The 20,394-nt window shown below is 33.6% G+C and overlaps 1 protein-coding gene across 6 annotated transcripts in view; it reads right to left on the reverse strand.

The window, feature by feature from the left end:
• The window catches only part of TFPI (tissue factor pathway inhibitor), a 93,652-nt gene that overhangs the window by 17,262 nt on the left and 55,996 nt on the right, over positions 1–20,394 (reverse strand). For 3 of the 6 annotated variants that reach the window (XM_009237893.4, XM_063712394.1, XM_063712393.1), the window contains 4 exons: positions 12,717–12,755; positions 9,186–9,362; positions 8,497–8,589; positions 2,113–3,169 (listed from right to left, as the gene is read on the reverse strand). In XM_009237893.4, the coding sequence (XP_009236168.3) occupies positions 3,042–3,169; positions 8,497–8,589; positions 9,186–9,362; positions 12,717–12,755 (437 nt within the window). In that variant the 3' untranslated portion in view covers positions 2,113–3,041. 6 annotated transcript variants of the gene reach the window in all.

A 20,394-nucleotide genomic window follows, 5' to 3' on the forward strand; every position in this document is an offset into this window, starting at 1 on the left:
ATTACAGTTTTACAAAAGTTTTGAGATATTTCTTGCCACATATAACAAATGAGGAACCTGAAGCCGAGAGAAATTTTGTGATCTTTTTTTCAAGGCCACAGACTGAGTCAGCAAATAGCAGAACTGGAATTAAAAACCATATCTTTCTTTCTATAACGTCAATGCTCTCAACCACTAAGATATGTCATTCTGAAAACTAACTAGAAAATTAAGAAAATAATACCTGAGCAAAACTATTTTAATAATTTTATCAGACAAAAAGAAAATTGTCACAACTTCTCATTTAGAACTGATGTCCAAATTCCCTCTTTTCTGAAGCTCAGGTTCAGAACATGCTAAATGTACCACAGGCCACAGTTACAAACATGAAGTTGAAGTTTCCTAAGTTTGAACAGGAGAAAGAGTTCTAATCAAAATAGGTCATCACACAAGGATGCTAGAAACAAATCTTGGTGCGACAGTGCTGATTCAAACAGTATTTAGAACATTTGAAGGCAACAAATATTGAGTTGGCATGGTCAGCACGGACTGATTCTAGAAACAACCACAGCAAAGTTCCAGGCTTGCATCCATGTGATCATATCTGCACTGGTCACTCAGATCCATGTAATGGTATTAGATATAATCAAAAACTGGAAACCCCACTCCACTGTGTCGCTAGAAGAGGCAGAGTTGGAATTTTCCTGATCAACAAATTTTATTTATTTATTTATGAGAGAGTCTTGCTGTCACCCAGGCTGGTGTGCAGTGGCACAATTACAGCTCACTGCAGCCTCAACCTACCTGGCTCAAGCAATCCTCCTACCTCAGCCTCCAGAATAAGTCTATGATCACAGGCCACCATACTGGGCTAATTATTTTATTTTTTGTAGAGAGAGGGTCTCTGCATGTCACCCAGGCTGGTCTTGAACTCCTAGGCTCAAGCTGTCTTCCCACCCCAGCCTCCCAAAGTGCTGGTATTACAGGAGTGAGCCACTGCACCCAGCCACCATTTTGTATTAATACTTCTTAACTTCATTTCTGCAAAGATTTTCCATTACTCAAATAGAAAAAAGGTAGAGAATTACACACAACATAGAGTAGCTCAAGTTTGTCTAAGCTATTCCTACCACATTACCAAGCTGCCCTATACCAGTCACTATTAAATTCATATTACAATAAGGATTTTTCTTTTTTTAAGCAAAAAAAGTCTTATCAAATTAGTATTATTAATTTATTAGTTTGTAGTTTGCATGGTATTAATTTGTAAACAATTTTTGGTTTATAGTTGTATAATGATCATAATGAATTTATTCCTACTATGTTACTGGTTCATACAAAATGAAAGTTATTTTAAGTAATTTGGCTTACATATCGGAAGTCTGTGATTTTTTTTCCTTTTAAAGATATCTATATATTATTCAAGCTTGAGAAACACTTCTCTGGAGGACTCTTATGACTGGGGCAACAAATTATCTGTGTTAAGACTAAAGATGGTCCAGGAAGAAAGGGATTAGAAAAGTAGACAGTGGTCATCTAGGGTGACTGCATTTTGATGGCAGTGATTTTGGCAGAGATGAAGTGCCACATTTTTGTTTCTCATCAGCATTCCTGTCAGGAAGTAGAAAACTTGCTGGGTGCTGTCCAAAACTTGTTATCTATTTTTGGAAAGCCAACTTGTCAGAAAATCAGAATATGAGGCTCCAGATTTACTATGCAGGCATCTTTAGATTATGAGGGATGTTCCTGTGCTTCTTGGTCTTAGAACACATTATGAAAGGCAAGATATTTCTTTAGAGCTATGAAAGTGGACTGTGGATGAAGTGAGTTTTTTTGTTTGTTTGTTCGTTTTTTAAGAACTGTAAACAGTGCTTCTGATGACCTGTGGTATGCAGCTGGATGTGGAACTCTTTAGCCGGTGAGGGATAGTTTCTCTCCAGAAAGTGCTCATGGTTGCAGTATTCATCTACATGCAATCACACCTTCAACAAGAGGCCAAGGAGATAATAACAATCTCATGCACATTTATAAATTGACTATATCAGTGATTGTGTTTGGCTGTCCATTAGGCCCTTTGTGAACATAACACCTGTTTCAGAAGGCTAGTGATAACAAAAATCTTTAAAAAATGTATTTATATATGCATAGATTTTATTTTCTATTTTTTCCACATAAATGGAATGTATGTCTGGAGGTCATACATTGAATACATTCAGGAGAGGGATAGAGTTTCAAGTAGCAAAAGGATCTTCAGGATGTCATCCAATTACTTTCCCTGGACCTGGAGGCTGGCAGGAGGCAATGTGGAACTGGGTCAAGTATATGACTTTCTCAGTCAGTGGCCAAATACTAGAATTGGGTTGGCAGTAGCTTTTTAAATCTACCTGAATTTTCTTCCCCCCAGAATATCATAAAGCTGATGTAGTTCCAAGGCCCCTCTCAAGAATTGATGTATGGGGCCAGGCACAGTAGCTCACGCCTGTAATCCCAGCACTTTGGGAGGCCGAGACTGATGGATCATCTGAGGTCAGGAGTTCAAGACTAGCCTGGCCAACATGATGAAACCCTGTCTCTACTGAAAATACAAATATTAGCCGGGCGTGGTGGCACATGCCTGTAATCCCAGCTACTTGGGAGGCTGAGGCAGGAGAATTCCTTGAACCTGGAAGGCGGAGATTGCAGTGAGCCGAGATCGCGCCATTGCACTCCAGCCCGGGCAATAAGAGCGAAACTCCATCTCAAAAACAGCAACAACAAAAAACAAAACAAAACAAAACAAAACAAAAAAACAAATAGTTGACGTATGGAAGCAAAAGGATGTATAAAAATCAGGAAAAAAATGACTTTTTTTCCATGAATAGTTAGGTCCAGTCAAAAGACTCACAACTAGCACGAACTCCTGAGAATATTCATTTTTCTTTGCTAGTTAGACATTTACAAGTGAGATGCAGTGAGAAGACTATGTTTACTATGCATGTAAACATTAAAACTTTATTAGCAGTATGCTATCAAAGGCATCACGTATACATATAAATATTAAGGAAATGCCAAAAGCACAAATATTAACATAGGCATGAAATGCTATCCAATCCTAGAAAGAACATGGATGCATGAATGCAGAAGGCGTTCAGAAAGACTTGGTAAATATGAGCCGCATTCTTCCAACCATCATTTGTTCCTTCTTTTGTAACTGTGGATCACAAAATTGATAAATAAAAAATGTGAGTCATCTTTATATGTTTAACACTGTGATCAATGCTGAGGGTGGGGGAAGTCTATAAACTATATAGTACATTATGTTTTTCTTCAAAAAATCTTGTAATCTAGACAGTGAGGCAGAGCAAACACAATATCTAATAGTACAAGTATTAAAGGAATCATAGTAAGAAGCCATGGGAGAGAGACAGAAAGAAGGCCTCCTTATGGTAGTGAAAAGGCAGATTGGTTAAGAAGATGAGGAGGGTCAGTCAATTTTAGGTGGGGAAAATAACATAAAACATCCTTTAGAATAAGAGTGAGTAATTTGTGTTTAATGATAATGAAGAGGCCAATTTGAATGGACAGAAAAAAGTCATATTTAAGGGACGGAAAATATCTGCAATAGATAGGGGACTAGTGGACAACGCAGACAAATTTAGGCAAGTGGATGAAGCTAAATTACCACATGATCGATGAATAGAAATAGGACAGTGATGTCAAAAAGGTCATGTATAATTTGTTACATATGACTGTTCCTTTTTCTCTCTCTCTCTAATATGCTTTAGTTTACTAATGTAGATATATAATTATATTATGTGTAATATATATACAATATCTGAGTTATATCTGAGCTTTCTGATATCTATTTATTTATCTATTTGTCTCATGTCTATACAGCCTGGTTTGCCTAAGTCTCTATTAGTTTATGCTTATTTTGGGGGGATATCACGGTCATATATATATATATATATATATATATATATGTATATATGATTTTAAAATACTGAAATACTTTTAAATATAAAACTATTATTGTAGAGTCACCAAAACGACAATTCCAATTTTATGTCAATGCATACATATATTTAAAATAGACGTATACCTTAATTTTTTAGCACCCTCTTTAACTATCATTAGTGTTCCAAATTGGATGACATGATTGTTTAGGGAATCTAACCACGAAGGATTGATGATCTGAACAAAATAAATAGGAATGAAAATGGAAGAGACAGAAATAAACATTTCATAAAAAGCAATGAAATTTAATGAATGACTGGAAGAATAGAAGTGATACGAAGAAAATTACTAATCATTCAAATTGGAATAATCAGAAAAACAGTAGAAGAACTCAAAAAGTTTGGAAAGTTGGAAATGTCGAAAAGATAAAGAACAATTATACAAATTAATATCTTTTGACCTTGAAGCCCCATGATACTTCTCTGTGACAATAATCTCAACTTGTTTCTAATGAACACATTCGAACTCTTTGAGTTTCCATATATGCATTAATTTAGTTCTAGTATGAATTCTCCTTAAAATATTAGTCATGAATTTGAGACTGTATGTTTACTGATGCATTTATCTGAATAACCAGAGACTTTATGAGTGTCTGAAATATAAATTTCTTCTGCAAATGGAAACTTACAAAGGAGTTGTTTAACAAATGAGAATCTAAGGCCTGGTGAGTTAAGTGTATTACTCTGAATCACATGGATAATAATAATGAGTAACCCTACATGAATTTACTAGATATCAGGCACTGTCCTAAGAAATTTATGTATTTTGACAGATTTAACCTCACAACACAACCTATCAAGTTAGTACTACAGTATTACCATCCTCATTTTACATTGGAAAGATGAAACTCAGGTTAAGAAATATCTTGGGGTCACACAGCTATTAGTTGAAGCATTGGGAATTTAACCCATGTCTTCAGACTCAAAGGTTTTTCATCTGCTATATCATTATTTCAATCATGGGGGAAATCAAGAAGAACCAGTTGTGATGGTTTTCAATTCTAGAGTTTATGCGCAAAATTGCACACATTTAGGGAAATTGCTTTAGAAATATTTCAGGTGGAGAGAACACACATTTATTTTAACTACATGGATATACTCAATACAGCCAATCAAACTGAAATAATGCACTCACGCTCAGGGATATGCTTACAAATCATTATTTAAAATCTCTTTAAGGAAGAGTAAGACTGTCTTTGAGATTACCTAAATAACTTGTTAATATTGAAATGTGGAAATAAAAAGAAAAATTATACCTGAATCGTGCTTAGTAAGTATTCAAGTATCTTGAATCAAGAAAGCTTACTGGAAAAATATATCTTGAAAGCCATTTACAACATTCCAGTAATTAAAAATAAATAGCAATTTTTAAAAAGTCACATTATAATAACGTTTAAACTTCTAACATGCTTCCATAATATCATGAAGAAAAACATTAAAATTATATTTATAAATATTTCACTTAATAATAATTGAATTTTAGGATATTCAAATACTCTACTTAAAGATTGTTATTTAGTGGAAAGAATTTAAAGACTGGTATTCCATTTATGTTGTGGGGCAGATTATTATTCCTGTACATTGAATTGAAACTTTAAAGGATTTACAGCTTTTCAAAATAACCTGATCCCACAGAGAACTTTACACGTTTGACAAAACCCTTGAAAAACAAAGTTTTATGTAAACAAAGAATTGCATTTTCTTAAACTACAATAGAATGTATTAATATAATTGTAAGCAGTGACAGATGTAATTATATTTGATTGGGGAAATTAAGAGGTGTCTGTAGATCTCAGCAAACCCCTCAGACAGAAGTGACAAGGGGTCCTCTAGGTTTTAGACAGAGTACAGGGACATCTGCATTCCCACTTCTGCATCTTGGCTGGGGCAGATTAGAAATCACGTAGGTTTTAAGAAGAATGGCAACATAGCTTCATTGACAATCCACGTTATGCCATCCTTAATATCAAATGTCTCCTAGTTACTGCAACATTGTTTCATGTTTTAGATTAGGAAGGAAGAAAGGGAGGGAAGGGAGGGAAGGGGAGGGGAAGGGAAGGGAAGGAAATGCTCCTAGAAAAAGAGGAAAAGGGGTCAAATTGGCCAGAGGAATGTTGATTTTGAGGCCAATATATACAATCAAAAATAAAACAGTTTTCTAGACAAATAAAGGAGACATTTGCCCTAATTTTAAATGCAGTTATGATAATATTATTCCTTAAATGTCTATTATTCTGAATAAATTCTTGTTAATATTGTTTTCTTTTAAATTCGCGTTGTCAATTCTTACTGCTTACTTACTTAATAATTTACTTTTACAAGCATTTATTTATTTGTTACAATTTTCAATGTGCATCTACATAATAAACTAAAGAAGACACATATCAGAGGCCATTTAAAACTCATTAATATTACTTTCTCGCACTTATTTTTATTTTGCCCTTTCTAACTTGGTAGTATGCTTACCAAAAATTTTAAATTTTATACTTCAAAAAAACTTAAGGCAAAACTATTCCCTAACCTACTCTACTCACTTTAATGATAAATGACTGCAGATCTCCACTTGAATTGGTAAAACAATTCAAACAAAAATATTCAAACATGTTGCAAACTGATTTCATACATTTCTTGTACTTACTGATATACTGTGCCACATGCATATTTAAACCTGTTAATAATTTTGTCATTCTAAATTTTCTTTTACAGCAGTAAGACTTAACGTGCTTTTGAAAATATAATACTTAACTGAATAAAACAAAATATGAGTGAAAAATACAAAGCTGGAAAGACATAAAGAAATAATGCAACGATAGTACTTAATTTTTCAGATAAAAAAATCAGAATCACAAAAGTATTAATTTTTACGAACGAAGTAGTATTTAAAAATTAGACTCAAGTTCATCTGGTATTCAATTCACTGCTCCACCTATTGAATGTAAGGACCTGAAGTCATTTTGAATATATCGTATTTTCCAACTCCCACTGAAAGTTTGCATCCCCTTAATGTCCTCTTAAGTTCTAATTGCACACTTACTGAATGCCTACAATTTAGGGAATTTATTAATCCCTGAGACAGCCATCAATTTTTTAAGATCTCACATAAGAAAGAAACATAGAAAGGCATTTATACTGTAGTTCTCACACATTAATCCTCATGCTTAGGCTGGGTTGAGGGGGATAAGGGAGGATGGGGATGGGGGGCCTGGGGAGGGTGTGAAATAGGCAGGACTAAAGGGTAAGGCATGTAGAGAACTTAATTCTCCTTTCACATAAGGAGAATTATTCAATTATTAAAAGCACATATTATGCTCCCTTGTAGATCTCATGTCTCTTTACACTTTCCATTTCCTCTTTAATCATGTTTCACATCCTCCTTGTGATTTCCAAGGTGTGACATTCAGTGCTGAAGCAAGACCCACAAATGATTAGATCACTGTGGGACTCAGCTGAACATTCACAAACTCTTTCTAGAAAAGTCAGAGTCAACATTTTAATGCTTCAAATCCACGTGGGCAGGACTTTTGTTTGCATTCTGTTGGCTTGCTTGCTTAGTTGTTCGTTTGTTTGTTTGTTGTAAAGAGGAGTAGCTCAAAGCCAATCTGATTCTGATAAATGGCCAAGGTAGAGAATTCCTGGCCCAAACACTGTTTCTTTCTTTATTATTATTATTATTTTAATCCTAAGATTGCAATTTTAATAGTTACAGAATTCCTCACACTCAGGCTAAGTTTATATATAAACATGCCAAGTTTACCTTTGACATGTTCACATGGACTACTTCTAAACAAAATCTTCAATATCTGAATAAGAATATGTGATTTTTATAATTTAGCTAGGACCTAATAATTGTATACTGGTAATTTTTAGCTTTTTATGTTATTTCTAACTGCCCAGATATTTATGGTTCCTGATTATGTTTTCCAGTATTTTCACTATTTTCTGAGCTCTGCCTTTTGTGGAAATATTTCCTGTATATTCGTCTAAATCTGATAAATAGGTTAACAGACAACAACATAAAAAAGAGTCCTGCAGAATTCAAAAGAAAATTCCCTCCAGAGTGACATAACATTTAGTCATGGTTATTCAATCAATTTCTAATCTGTCCTGTGAGTAACACCAGAGACCTTGCCTAGTGTCATACTGACTTTAAAAGCACTTTAGACTGCCTTTGATGCACTGCTGTGCCAGTACAATGATTTATCATCTTACACTGAGGCTGATAATTCCTAGTACTATTTTACAAAATAAATTTGGCATAGAGTTAAATATCATATGAAAGTTTTTCATGTGATACATAATCAAAAGCTTACTTCAAAGCATACTTTAAAATAGATTAGGAAAATTGTTGCTTTTATGAGATTAAATGTCTTAAACAATTTGAATCTCAGTATTTCAACAAACACCTTATTAAGCAACAACACAGGTATATATATATTTAAAGACATACTTCTAATACACAATCCACTTCATTGTTACCATGATAATAGTTTCCTGGAAGCAATAAAATCCACAAGATTCTTACCAAAAAGGCTGGGAACCTTCGTTGATTGTGGAGTCAGGGAGTTATTCCCAGCATTGAGCTGGGTTCCATAATTATCCACCTGGAAACCATTCGCTGGAAAAAAATACAGCCAATTAAAATAGATAAACATTGTCACAATCTCATATTTGGACTCATGAAGCATACAACAGTTAAAAAAGCAGATTTCTGGCAATTTCATTCACATTGATATGTTAAATTAGCAAACAGTGAATCTTTAAATATAATTGTAAGGTAATATTTCCATGAGTAACTGTAGTTCTTGGTCAAAAAAGCATAGCAGTTAATGTTTAAGTCATCCCTTTAATAAATGTTATAGGCAGATAAAACTAAGTGATTTTAGGTGGTAGTTTTCAATAACTATTTGCTCTCATATTGTATAAATGTGAAAGATTTCAGCAATTCTATTGTGCCAAAATTGTACTGCAGTATTCTCAGGAAGAAAAATTAAATAATGTAACATAAAAAATATTAGATCTATGAAAATAATTTCTTAATTTTCTATGCTTTTTAAAAAACTATAGTCACAAATCTCACATTGAATGCACACAAATATATCTTCATTTGCATGGCTCAAACAAAACCTGAGTAAGCTTGAATACCATCTGAGATGCCTTAGTTTTAAAAGGATGCCTATAAATGAACTAAAATGAAATAAGAAATAAACTTACGACCATCTTCACAGGTGTTCTTGCATTCTTCCAGTGTCTCAAAATTGTTCATATTGCCCAGGCATCCACCATACTTGAAACGTTCACACTGTTTTGTCTGATTGTTATAAAAATACCTGGTAATATAACCTCGACATATTCCAGGATCTTCTTCCAAAAAGCAGAAATCTGGCTTTTCTAGAAATTATAAAAATGTCAGAAAGCAATATTCTTTTGTGTAAATACATTACTGATTTTAAGAAAATTTATAAATAGCTGGCTAAGTTATTGAAGGAGTACGCATAAATATTAAAAAGTAAAAAATCTAACTTTATCCACAACTATACACTATTAAAATTATCTACCATATTTTGGGATTGGCATTTCAAATTCTAAATTTCTCATAGTAAATTAATAGGGAATTAACTGTCATTTTTTTACGAATTTAAGGAATAAAAGATTATTTTACCATGTACCACTCTTGCTTTGAAATTACAAAACATTATGGCAAAAATGTGGTTTAATTATTTTTAATATGTTCATGTGTATTAACATTTAGGAAAGGTCTATGAACATTCAAGCTATTGAGGGTGGCTTCTCAGGAAAAGCATTGTAGTGCGTTGCTTCATTAAGAATAGTTTAAATTTTTAAAAGTTGAAAAAGAAGATTTGAGAGGTAGGAAGTTTTCATGGCTAGCCTTAGAAGTTCCTGAATTCTTATGCGGGAATTAATATCTGTACTAGGTAGGACATCCTCTACTGCTGTGTCATTTTTATTTTTTCCTTCTTCTTGTCATTGGAATGACTTCAATAATGCAGAGGCAGAAAGGAAATACATGTTCAAGGATTGGAGAGGCTTTTGCAAAAGACTAATACTTCTTCTTTGATAGTGCTCCAAAGCAGGCTAAACACAGCTGTCATAAAAGTTGTGCCACTGTGATCTACATCACCAGCTCTGTCTACATGCATGCACTGTGAAAAGAAGTGAGCTAATTTTCAAAATTATTATGCTCACAGGCATATTGGGCTTGAATTTTTAGAACAAAATTCCAATTTCTCAATTTTTTTTCCTGCAAGTGTATTACCATATTGGCAAAACTGAACTGTGGTAACCTTTTTCATCTTAAAGCAACTTGTTCTTCTATGTCAGGGAAGCAATACCCCCAAGTATTTTACAATAAAAAAGAACATGTATTTAATAATGTTAATGATTTCTGCAACAGTTGCAGATCTGCAAAAGAACCAACTCCTTATTAAAAAGTTATTTTATTAAGTAAAACTTCCTACTATAATATAGTTTTAAAAGTCTATTTTCTGTAACTTTTCAATGTATTAATTTGAAAGTTAACTTTGTTTCTTCTGTATTGCCTCTTGTTCTTTCAAATGAATGTTTTTATGATTTTTAGTTAAGTGTAATAATATGTGGGGGAAAGGAATAAAACAATTCTTTAAAATTTTATAACATTTTATAATGTAAAAATACATTGAATTACTATCATATGATTTGTTTTAGTCTTAATGTGTACTTTTTATGAAATTTTAAATGATCTGAACAGAGGATACAAGAACTTTATGTTTGCCAAAAGTGGATGGAGGAAAAATATTGCATATAAAAAACATAAAAGTATAACAAATTATGCTGATAAGAATAATTAAGAAACTGTACATGTACATAAATATATACACCTAATATATACCCACAAAAATTAAAAATAAACAAACAAAACCACAACAAACAATAAACTGTACAACTGAAAGTTGTTATTTTTCATATGAAACTACATTGGGAAACATGAACTTATGTGAAGACAAAGTTGAAAATGGACACGTGTAAAATAATTCTTTTTTTGGCCTGCAGTTTAAACTACAGTTGCAAATCAAAAAATTAATTTCCCATTTTCTTCAGGTAAATAAATTAACCTTCTTATTGAATTTGCATACATAACCCTTGCTCTAAGTTGGTGCTCAGTTGAACTTGAGTAACACAGAATGCAGACTGGATAAGCTAAAGCATTATCACTGTCAACTTTTGTTTGGGCCTGAATACTCGGGAGTTGTCTTGGACCAAACTTTCTTTCTAAGGGATTGTATTAAATCTCAAATCTCTTTATAATGGTCCAATGCTAGGAAGCATAATACAAAGTTAACTCGAAATTGATCAAGCCTTTGTTATGAATAGGTGTTAACATGTAAGCATTTTTAACATTCATGTGAACACAGCTTTATTCTCTCACTTTCATATATAATAAGAGATAGGAATGATTGAATTCTGAATTATAAATATATGCTTTACAGCATAATTTTACTTAAAAATAGTACCTGTATTTAATTTTTTTTCTAATTTTATGTTTTTGGTAAAAGGTCCTAATATTTCAAGGTTGGTATTTTCTTTCACAAAAATATTTATTTTCCTTTGTAGACAAAAACTTCTTTATTATAAATATGCCACTTTGATATTACAGATAAGGCCTTCATTTAATTAAAGTACTAAACATTTTGGTCAAGATTATTTTAATATTTATAGGAACCTATTTTTTAAAATTGTAAGTACATACATTTACTTATGTTTCTTGTACAAACTTTGCTATTATCTTTATTTTATACATTTTGATTCCAATTCTGGTCAGTGAATTGAGCCTAAAGATTATCAATGTGTCACAGAAATTTTCAACTCTTTCCCACATAAATAAATCAAAATAAACAAAATTAAAATGCACTTTGAATTTTGTGATCTTTCATGTTGTGGTCTTTCATGTCCTGAGTTAAACAATTTAATCTCTTTGTTCAATATTTTCTCATTGAAATGTAAATGCCATAACTGACAATTGGACCAAATCAGTTTCCAGACCTTTATTAAAAGGACGTTGGTTTCCCTGATCCATTGATAACATTTTTTCTTGTGCTGATATATTTGTGAAAAAGTAATTATTTTTAGCTAAAAACAATAAATGATATGATTTAAATTACACAATTAAACATACACATACATGCTAGATATTTATTTTTAAATATCTCCACTTACTTTTGCATGTATAACTGCTGACAACTCAGAGACATACATCCATTCAAGGGAATATTTGGTGAAACTTGCTAAGGCCACACAATGCCGAGATTAACAAGTGATTAGAGATCAGAGAAATAAAGTAAGACTCAAAACATCTAAATCTCTATCTGGAAGATGTTAAAATAGCATGGGTGGCTCTGGACTATGATTGAACTAAAACTAAATATCATACTACATTAGAATTAGAGTAAATATGGTGTTTGGAGCCTCCTCTGACAAATATAATGTATATATTTTCCTAATTTTTGATTATGTCCATTGAATCACGCAATAAATCATTTCAAAAATGACATGCTCAATCTGTCATATGGGTTTATGATCAATCTCTTTTATGGGTTTTTTAAAATCAATCTCAGAGAAACTTAAGAATTGAATATCTATACTGAATCAAGGACCAGAAAAAACAAACAAGCAAACAAACAAACAAAAAATTGAATATCTAAATGCCTTACATAAATGCTTCAAATTTACAGACAAATAAATGTTCACCTTGTTGCAATGTTGTCTTTATAATCTTGTTTGCATTATCTGTAATCAAAAGAATATATGCATATCAATTGCCACAATTTATAATGTAATACTATGAATTTGAATTTAACAAACAAGAGTGACATATTTATTACCATTAAAATTATTATACAGAATGTCTTTATAAAAATTGAATTTCTTTTTCTTTTCTCTAAAAATTAATCTTTTCTATTTATTGTAACCATGAAGCCACTTCATTTCAATAGAGTAATGTTTTAGAAACTATGATAAAACTTTCTAACACACTTACAAAGCTGAGAATTCATAGTGACTATGTTTACTGTTCAGGATATCTATACTTAAAACAATTATTTTAAAAATGTGAAATATGAAAGTAATTCAAGCAGCCTACATTACAAATAAAAATAATTTGTTAGATACCTGGGAATAAAAGTGAAATTAACCAGAATTATTTCCTTTCCTTATTCTTTCCCCTGCTTCATTGTCTTAACCCAATTGCAAGTTTCATTATTATTACCTATGTAGAGAAGAAATGAAACAAAAGGCATCTGGGACACGTTGCGGGTTTAACATTTGATTAACGGAATCATTTCTCTCTAAAACTGGAATGTTAGTTGTCTTTGTCCTACCATATTCCAAGTATGAATTCTAAGTTCTAATTTAAATGATAGGTAATGAAATTTAAATTGACAAAATAAGTCTATGAAGTTTTAATTTGTTCGCATAGACATTAGGAAAGTTGAGTGATATTTATTTTGTTGTGGAATCATTTGTTTTACAGAGAAAATCTTTGGTCAAAGCAGGTTACCATTGGCTATATGGCCAGAGAGATAGAAAGGGAGTGAGAGAGAGAAGGGAAGAAAGAATGAGAGGAATAATATGAATTGGGTTATAAGTCTCTTTCAGCAACTGGATCATCCTACTTTTCTTGAAATAGTTAATTCTTCTATGGAAAGTAAAATGTCTATGAAAGGGAAATTAATGGGCCCAAACTTCTTTTCGAATTGTACTATGTTTTATTCAATAGCCTTTTAAAAAAAGAGGTGTGTGTGTATGTGTGTGTGTGTATGTACAGCTGTATCTATTGAGGTAAGTTTTTTGGTTTACTTTGTTTTCACTGCAACTAACCAACTTCATATTAATGTTTTCAACTAAATTGTAGACTGTTATATAACTGACATTAAAATATTTAGATATAAAACTAATATGTTATGATTTAATTGATAAGGAGAAGAAATGTATACATATAATGAGTACATAAGACTAGAACACTAAACAATTTTCATTCCTGATTTACCTATTGACTATAGTCATAAGCTGGGAATATATAAATGCTTGATTAATACAATTTTTAAAAGAACATCTATTTTGTTTGTTTACTGTTACATTCTAAGTAGGATTAATTTAGGTAATATACATGCCAACTAACTCAATGTGGTTTAGCACACTAGAATTTTAAGTGTATTTGTATTACCAATAATTATCTTTGAGGAATCTAATAATAATAACCTTGGACACGATAATTTGTATGGCAATAGCAGTATGAAAGCGATTAATAGTGAGAAAAGATTTATAGCAAATTATCAAGTTTTCTTAGATTTAGACAGGACGAAGCATTTATCAATGCTTTTTAAGGAGCAATGAGAGAATGTTAGACTAATTTCCATTCTAGTACTCTTTTGAATTTCAACTTCTATGAATTTGTTTTAATATTTCATTATGAATCTTAAGATGTAAGATTGACAAGCAAAAACATCCCAAAATTTGCATTTGGTTGACACACATTGGCATATGATATTTATATCTCAAACTGACTTATTGATTTTTGCTTCTAAATCCATTCGAAACTGTGCCAAATGTAAATAATGATATTTTCTTCTGGGTGTGCAAGGAGAGTGTTAGATAAATACCGATTGTGTGAAGTTGGTAGAGAGTGTTGTTCAAATCTTTTATATCCTTAGTGATTGTTGTTTACTTTTTCTGTCAATTACTGAAAAAAGGTGTCTTGAAGTATGTAAACTGAACTGAAGAATTGTATACTCTCACTTCTGCCAACTTTTTCTTTAAAAATTTTGGAGTTTTATAATTAGGACCATGCACATAGGCATTAAGGATTGTTGTGTCTTTTTTATTAATGGACCCTATTATAAATATCTTTCTTTCCACCTGGTAGTATCTTTTATCCTGTAGTCTACTTTTAATAATCATTCTTATGATTAGTGCTTACATATTATATCTTTTTCCATCCTTTCACTTTTAATCTCTCTGTCCTTATTTTTAAAAGGCCTTTCCTATAGACAACATGTAGCTAGTTCTTGATTTATTTTTGCATACAGAGTGATAATATCTACCTTTTAACTGGAGTGACTGGACCACTAAATTTTAATTTAATCTAATTATCATTAAAGTTGAGTATAAATATCACTAGCTATTTGATTTGTTTCTCATTTCTTCTTTGTTTCTGTTTCCCTCTGTTCATGTCTTCTTTAGAATTACTGTAATTGAATATTTTAATAATAATTTCATCTTCATTATGGGCCTATTTGTTATTTCTGTTTGTTTCATTTTTTTAATAGTTGCTTTAAGGATTATAATGTACTAATCCATTACAGTCTAGTGTCAAGTAATGTATGTCATTATCACCTGTAGAAACCTCAGAACTTTACAACAGTAATCTCATATTTTTCTCCTTCCTTCCTGTGTGCTTTAATTCTAAATCCTTTAATACTAATTGTACTGCTGCTTTACCAGGAATAAATTTCCCCAGATAATGCTGATTTGAAAAGCGCTTATTTTAAGAAGTAGATTACTGATTGGCACTTTTTTCTCTTTCAGTTCTTTATTTTTTCTTTTTAAAAATTTATTTCTTTTTTATTTTCATAGATTTAGGGGCTAGAAGTACAATTTTGTTACATGGTTATATTGCATAGTGGTGAAGTGGATTTTAGTGTAACCATAACCCAAATAGTGTCCATTGTACCCATTAGATAGTTTCTCATTCCCCAGTCGCCTTTCAACCTCACATCTTCCTAAGTGTCCATTGTCAATTATTCTACTATGCCCACATGTATGCACTATTTACCCCCCACTTATAAATTAGAACATGTGGTATTTGAATTTCTGAGTTATTTCACTTAAGATAACAGCCCGCAGTTTCATCCATGCTGCTATAAAAGACATGATTTTATTTTTAATGGCTGAGTAGTATTCCATGGAGTATATGTGTATATATAAATATCACATTTTATTTACCCAATCATCTGTTAATAGACACTTATGTTGATTTTATATCTTTGCTACTGTAAATAGTGCTGTGCTAAACATACAAGTACAGTTATCTTTTTGATATAATGATGTATTTGCTTTTGGGTAGACATCCAGTAGTGGGATTGCTGGAACAAATGGTAGTTCTATTTTTTAGGTCTTTGGGAAATCTCCATACTGTTTTCCATAGAGGTTATACTAATTTACATTTCCAGCAACAATGTATAAGCATTCTTTTTTCTCCTAATCTTCAACATCTGTTATTTTTTTACTTTTTAATAGTAGCCATTCTGACTGGCATAATATGGTATCTCATTGTGGTTTTAATTTGCATTTGTCTGATGACTAGTGATTTTCAGCATTTTTTCATATGCTTGTTGGTTGTGTATATGTTTCTTTTGAAAAATACCTTTTCATGTCCTTTGTCCATTTTTTAAATGGTTTGTTATTTTCTTGTTGAATTGTTTGAGTTACGTGTACATTTTAGATATTAGTCTTTTGTCCAATACACAGTTTGCAAATATTTTTCTCATTCCTTAGGTTATCTGTTCACTCTTATACTTCTCTGGCTGTGCAGAATATTTTTAATTTAAGTCACTTGTGGATCAACTTCAATTTAACTCTCATTTGGCTATTTTTGTTTCTCTTGCATTTGCTTTTGAGGATTTAGTCATAAATTCTTTGCCTAGGTCAATATGTAGGAGGGTTTTTCCCAGATTTTCCTCTAGAATTATTATAGTTTCAGGTCTTACATTTAAGTCACTAATCTATTTTGAGTTCATTTTTGTATAAGGCGAGAGACATTATTCCAGTTTTATTCTTCTGCATATGACTATCCAATTTCCCAACACCATTTATTGAATAGAGTGCCCATTCACCACTGTGTGTTTTTGTTGATTTTGTCAAAGAACAGTTGGCTGTAAATAAGTGTTACAGACAGGAGGGAGGCTGTACCCTGCAAAGCCACAGGGGCAGAGCTGCCCAAGACCATGGTAGCCCACCTCTTACATCAGCGTGACCTGGATATGAGACATGGAGTCGAAGGAGATCATTTTGGAGCTTTAGGATTTGACTGCCCTACTGGACTTTGGACTTGCATGGGGCCTGTAGACCCTTTGTTTTGACCAATTTCTTCCATTTGGAACAGCTGTATTTACCCAATGCTTGTACCCCCATTGTATCTAGGAAGTAACTAGCTTGCTTTTGATTTTACAGGCTCATAGGCGGAAGGGACTTGCCTTGTCTCAGATGAGACATTGGACTGTGGACTTTCGAGTTAATGCTGAAATGAGTTAAGAATTTGGGGGACTATTGGGAAAGCATGATCAGTTTTGAAATGTGCAAGTGCATGGTGCAAGCTGTCAATGGATCTACCATTCTGTGGCCTGGAGGATGGTGGCTTTCTTCTCACAGCTCCACTAGGCAGTGCCCCAGTAGGGAATCTGTGTCGGGGGTCTGACTCTACATTTCCCTTCTGCACTGCTCTAGCAGAGGTTCTCCATGAGAGCCCCACCCATGCAGCAAACTTTTATCTGTGCATCCAGGCATTTCCATACATCTTCTGAAATCTAGATGTAGGTTCCCAAACCTCAATTCTTGACTTCTGTACACTCTCAGGTTCAATACCATGTGGAAGTTGCCAAGGCTCGAGGCTTGCACCCTCTGAAGCTCTGGCCCTAGCTCTACGTTGGCCCCTTTCAATCATGGCTGGAGTGGCTGGGACACAGGGCACAAAGTCCCTAGACTGCACACAGCACGGGGACCCTGGGCCGGGCCCAGGAAACCACTTTTTCCTCCTAAGCCTCCAGGCCTGTGATGGGAAGAGCTGGCACAAAGGTCTCACATGCCCTAGAGACATTTTCCCCATTGTCCTGGTGATTAACATTCAGATCCTTGTTACTTATGCAAATTTCTGCAGCTGGCTTGAATTTTTCCTCAGAGAATGTAATTTTGTTTTCACTTGCATTGTCAAGCTGCAAATTTTCCATACTTTTATGCTCTGTTTCCCTTTTGAAACTGAATGCCTTTAACAGCAGCCAAATCCCCTCTTGAATGCTTTGATGCTTAGAAATTTATTCTGTCAATTACTGTACATCATTTCTTCAAGTTCAACATTCCACAAATCTCTAGGGCAGGGGCAAAATGCTGCCAGTCTTTTTGCTAAAACATAATGAGAGTCAGCTTTGCTCCAGTTCCCAACAAGTTCCTTATCTCTATCTGAGACCACCTCAGGCTGGACCTTATCGTTCATATCACTATCAGCATTTTTGTCAAAGCCTTTCAACAAGTCTCTTGGAAGTTCCGAACTTTCCCACATTTTCCTGTCTTCTTCTGAGCCCTCCTAACTGTTCCAACCTCTGCCTGTTACCCAGTTCCAAAGTCACTTCCACATTTTCAGGTATCTTTTCAGCAGCACCCCATTCTACTGGTACCAATTTACTGTGAGCAAGTCACATCTTACATGGATAGCGGCAGGCAAAGAGAGAGCTTATGCAGAGAAACTCCTGTTTGTTAAAACCATAAGATCATGTGAGACCCATTCACTACCATGATAATAGCATGGGAAAGACCACCTGCCCCCCCCCACCACATCCCCCATGATTCAATCATTTCCCACCAGTCCCTCCCACAACACATGGGAATTATGGGAGCTACAAGATGATATTTGGGTAGGAACACAGAGTGAAACCATGTAACACACATTGTTAGAAAAACCACAACCACTTCAGCTTTCTAATCTCTAATAGCCATCTCCTCTTTTCAGAGAGACCACCATGCTGTACTTGGGTTTCTTTCATATAATGGTGGTTCTGAATGCCTTCACACAGGAAGCAGGGGAGATTGCAGGGCTCATCTTATGTATTTACCTTCTCCCAGAGGTCACAGTCCTGCACTGCCTTTTGTTCAGTGTTTGCAAACAGTAGTTTTTTACATTTTGTCCAGTTTTACCGTTCTTTATGTTGGGAGAGAAAGTCTTGTTCTATTTTTCCATCATGGCTGCCAATTAAATTCTCTCCTTAGGTGCGTTTTTAAAAGTCTAGCCATATTTTTTCTATATACCAGTTATATCCTTATTAGCAGTCTGCTGTATAAAACACTCAGACATTCATACAATAATTGCAAGTGACTTTTCTTTTTTTTTTTTCATGGAGTCTTCCTCTGTTACACAGCTAGAGTGCAGTGGCACAATCTCGGCTCACTGCAACGTCTGCCTCCTGGCTTGAAGCAATTCTCCTGTCTCAGCCTCCTGAGTAGCTGGGACTACAGGCACATGCCACCATGCCCAGCTAATTTCTGTATTTTTAGTAGGGACGGAGTTTCACCATATTGGTGAGGCTGGTCTAAAACTCCTGACCTTAGGTGATCCACCTGCCTCAGCCTCCCAAAGTGCTGGGATTACAGGTGTGAGCCACTGCACCCAGCTTCAAGTGAATTTTGATAGATAATGAGGAGATGGGGGTAAGAGAGTTATATTTACATGCTAGCCAGAAATGATATTTTAAATGATGATAAGCAAGGCTATCACTGATGAGCAAAATGATTACATTTGACTAATCTTTAAAGAAAAGAGTAACTTTTGTACAATGATAAACCATAAGACTTGAACTATACACATATATAAAAAGAACAGGTATATATTTCAGGAAAGAGGCCAGTTGATGAAAATAAATAGCCTGCTAAATGAAAGAGTGGGGATTACAAAGAATGAGGCAACCAGGCTTCTAGCCAAGGTACTGACAACTAAGAATGATTTTCAACTCAACACAAAAGGATACTTGGCCCAATATGTATGGAAGAAAATGGGGTATAGAAATCTGTGATGAATGGGAAAAGACCAAGCAATCACAAAAACCAAAGGCACCACTGAGGAGCACTGAGCTGCCTAAACTGTGTTAGTAACATTCCTAGGGCATCTATGGAGAGGAAACAGAGAAATCAGTGCTGTGAGGTTAAAGAAATATATTCGTGTCTATTCTATTCTTTCAGCTCGGGAGCATACAACTAAACATCTTACAGAGTCACAGAGGAGAGAAGTTCGCTCTTTTCACCACATTGAGGTTTTCCTACAGGCCAAGAGCACCATGATGCCAAGGCTGTTTAGTAAAAGCTATTTAGAAAGCAGTAACAGAGTGAGAATGCAGAGCTGCCTGATTTGCAAAAAAACAAGACATCTAGTGTTACTAACCAGAGATATCATTTCTATATCACCTCAATTTTATCCAACCAGCTCTACGAACATGCTATAGTAGAATATTGGTCTAGAAACTAGGGAAATAAAAGCAACTCAACTTATTCTATCCCTTGAGTAACTTACAATTTGGAAGAATAGCCTGACATTAAAAAAAAACATTCAAAATTTTGGTCAGTAATTATTTGTAATTTATTTTAGTGAGAAGATATAAAATCTCATACA

This window comes from Pongo abelii, chromosome 11, assembly GCF_028885655.2.
Source record: "Pongo abelii isolate AG06213 chromosome 11, NHGRI_mPonAbe1-v2.0_pri, whole genome shotgun sequence".
NCBI classification, from domain to species: domain Eukaryota; kingdom Metazoa; phylum Chordata; class Mammalia; order Primates; family Hominidae; genus Pongo; species Pongo abelii.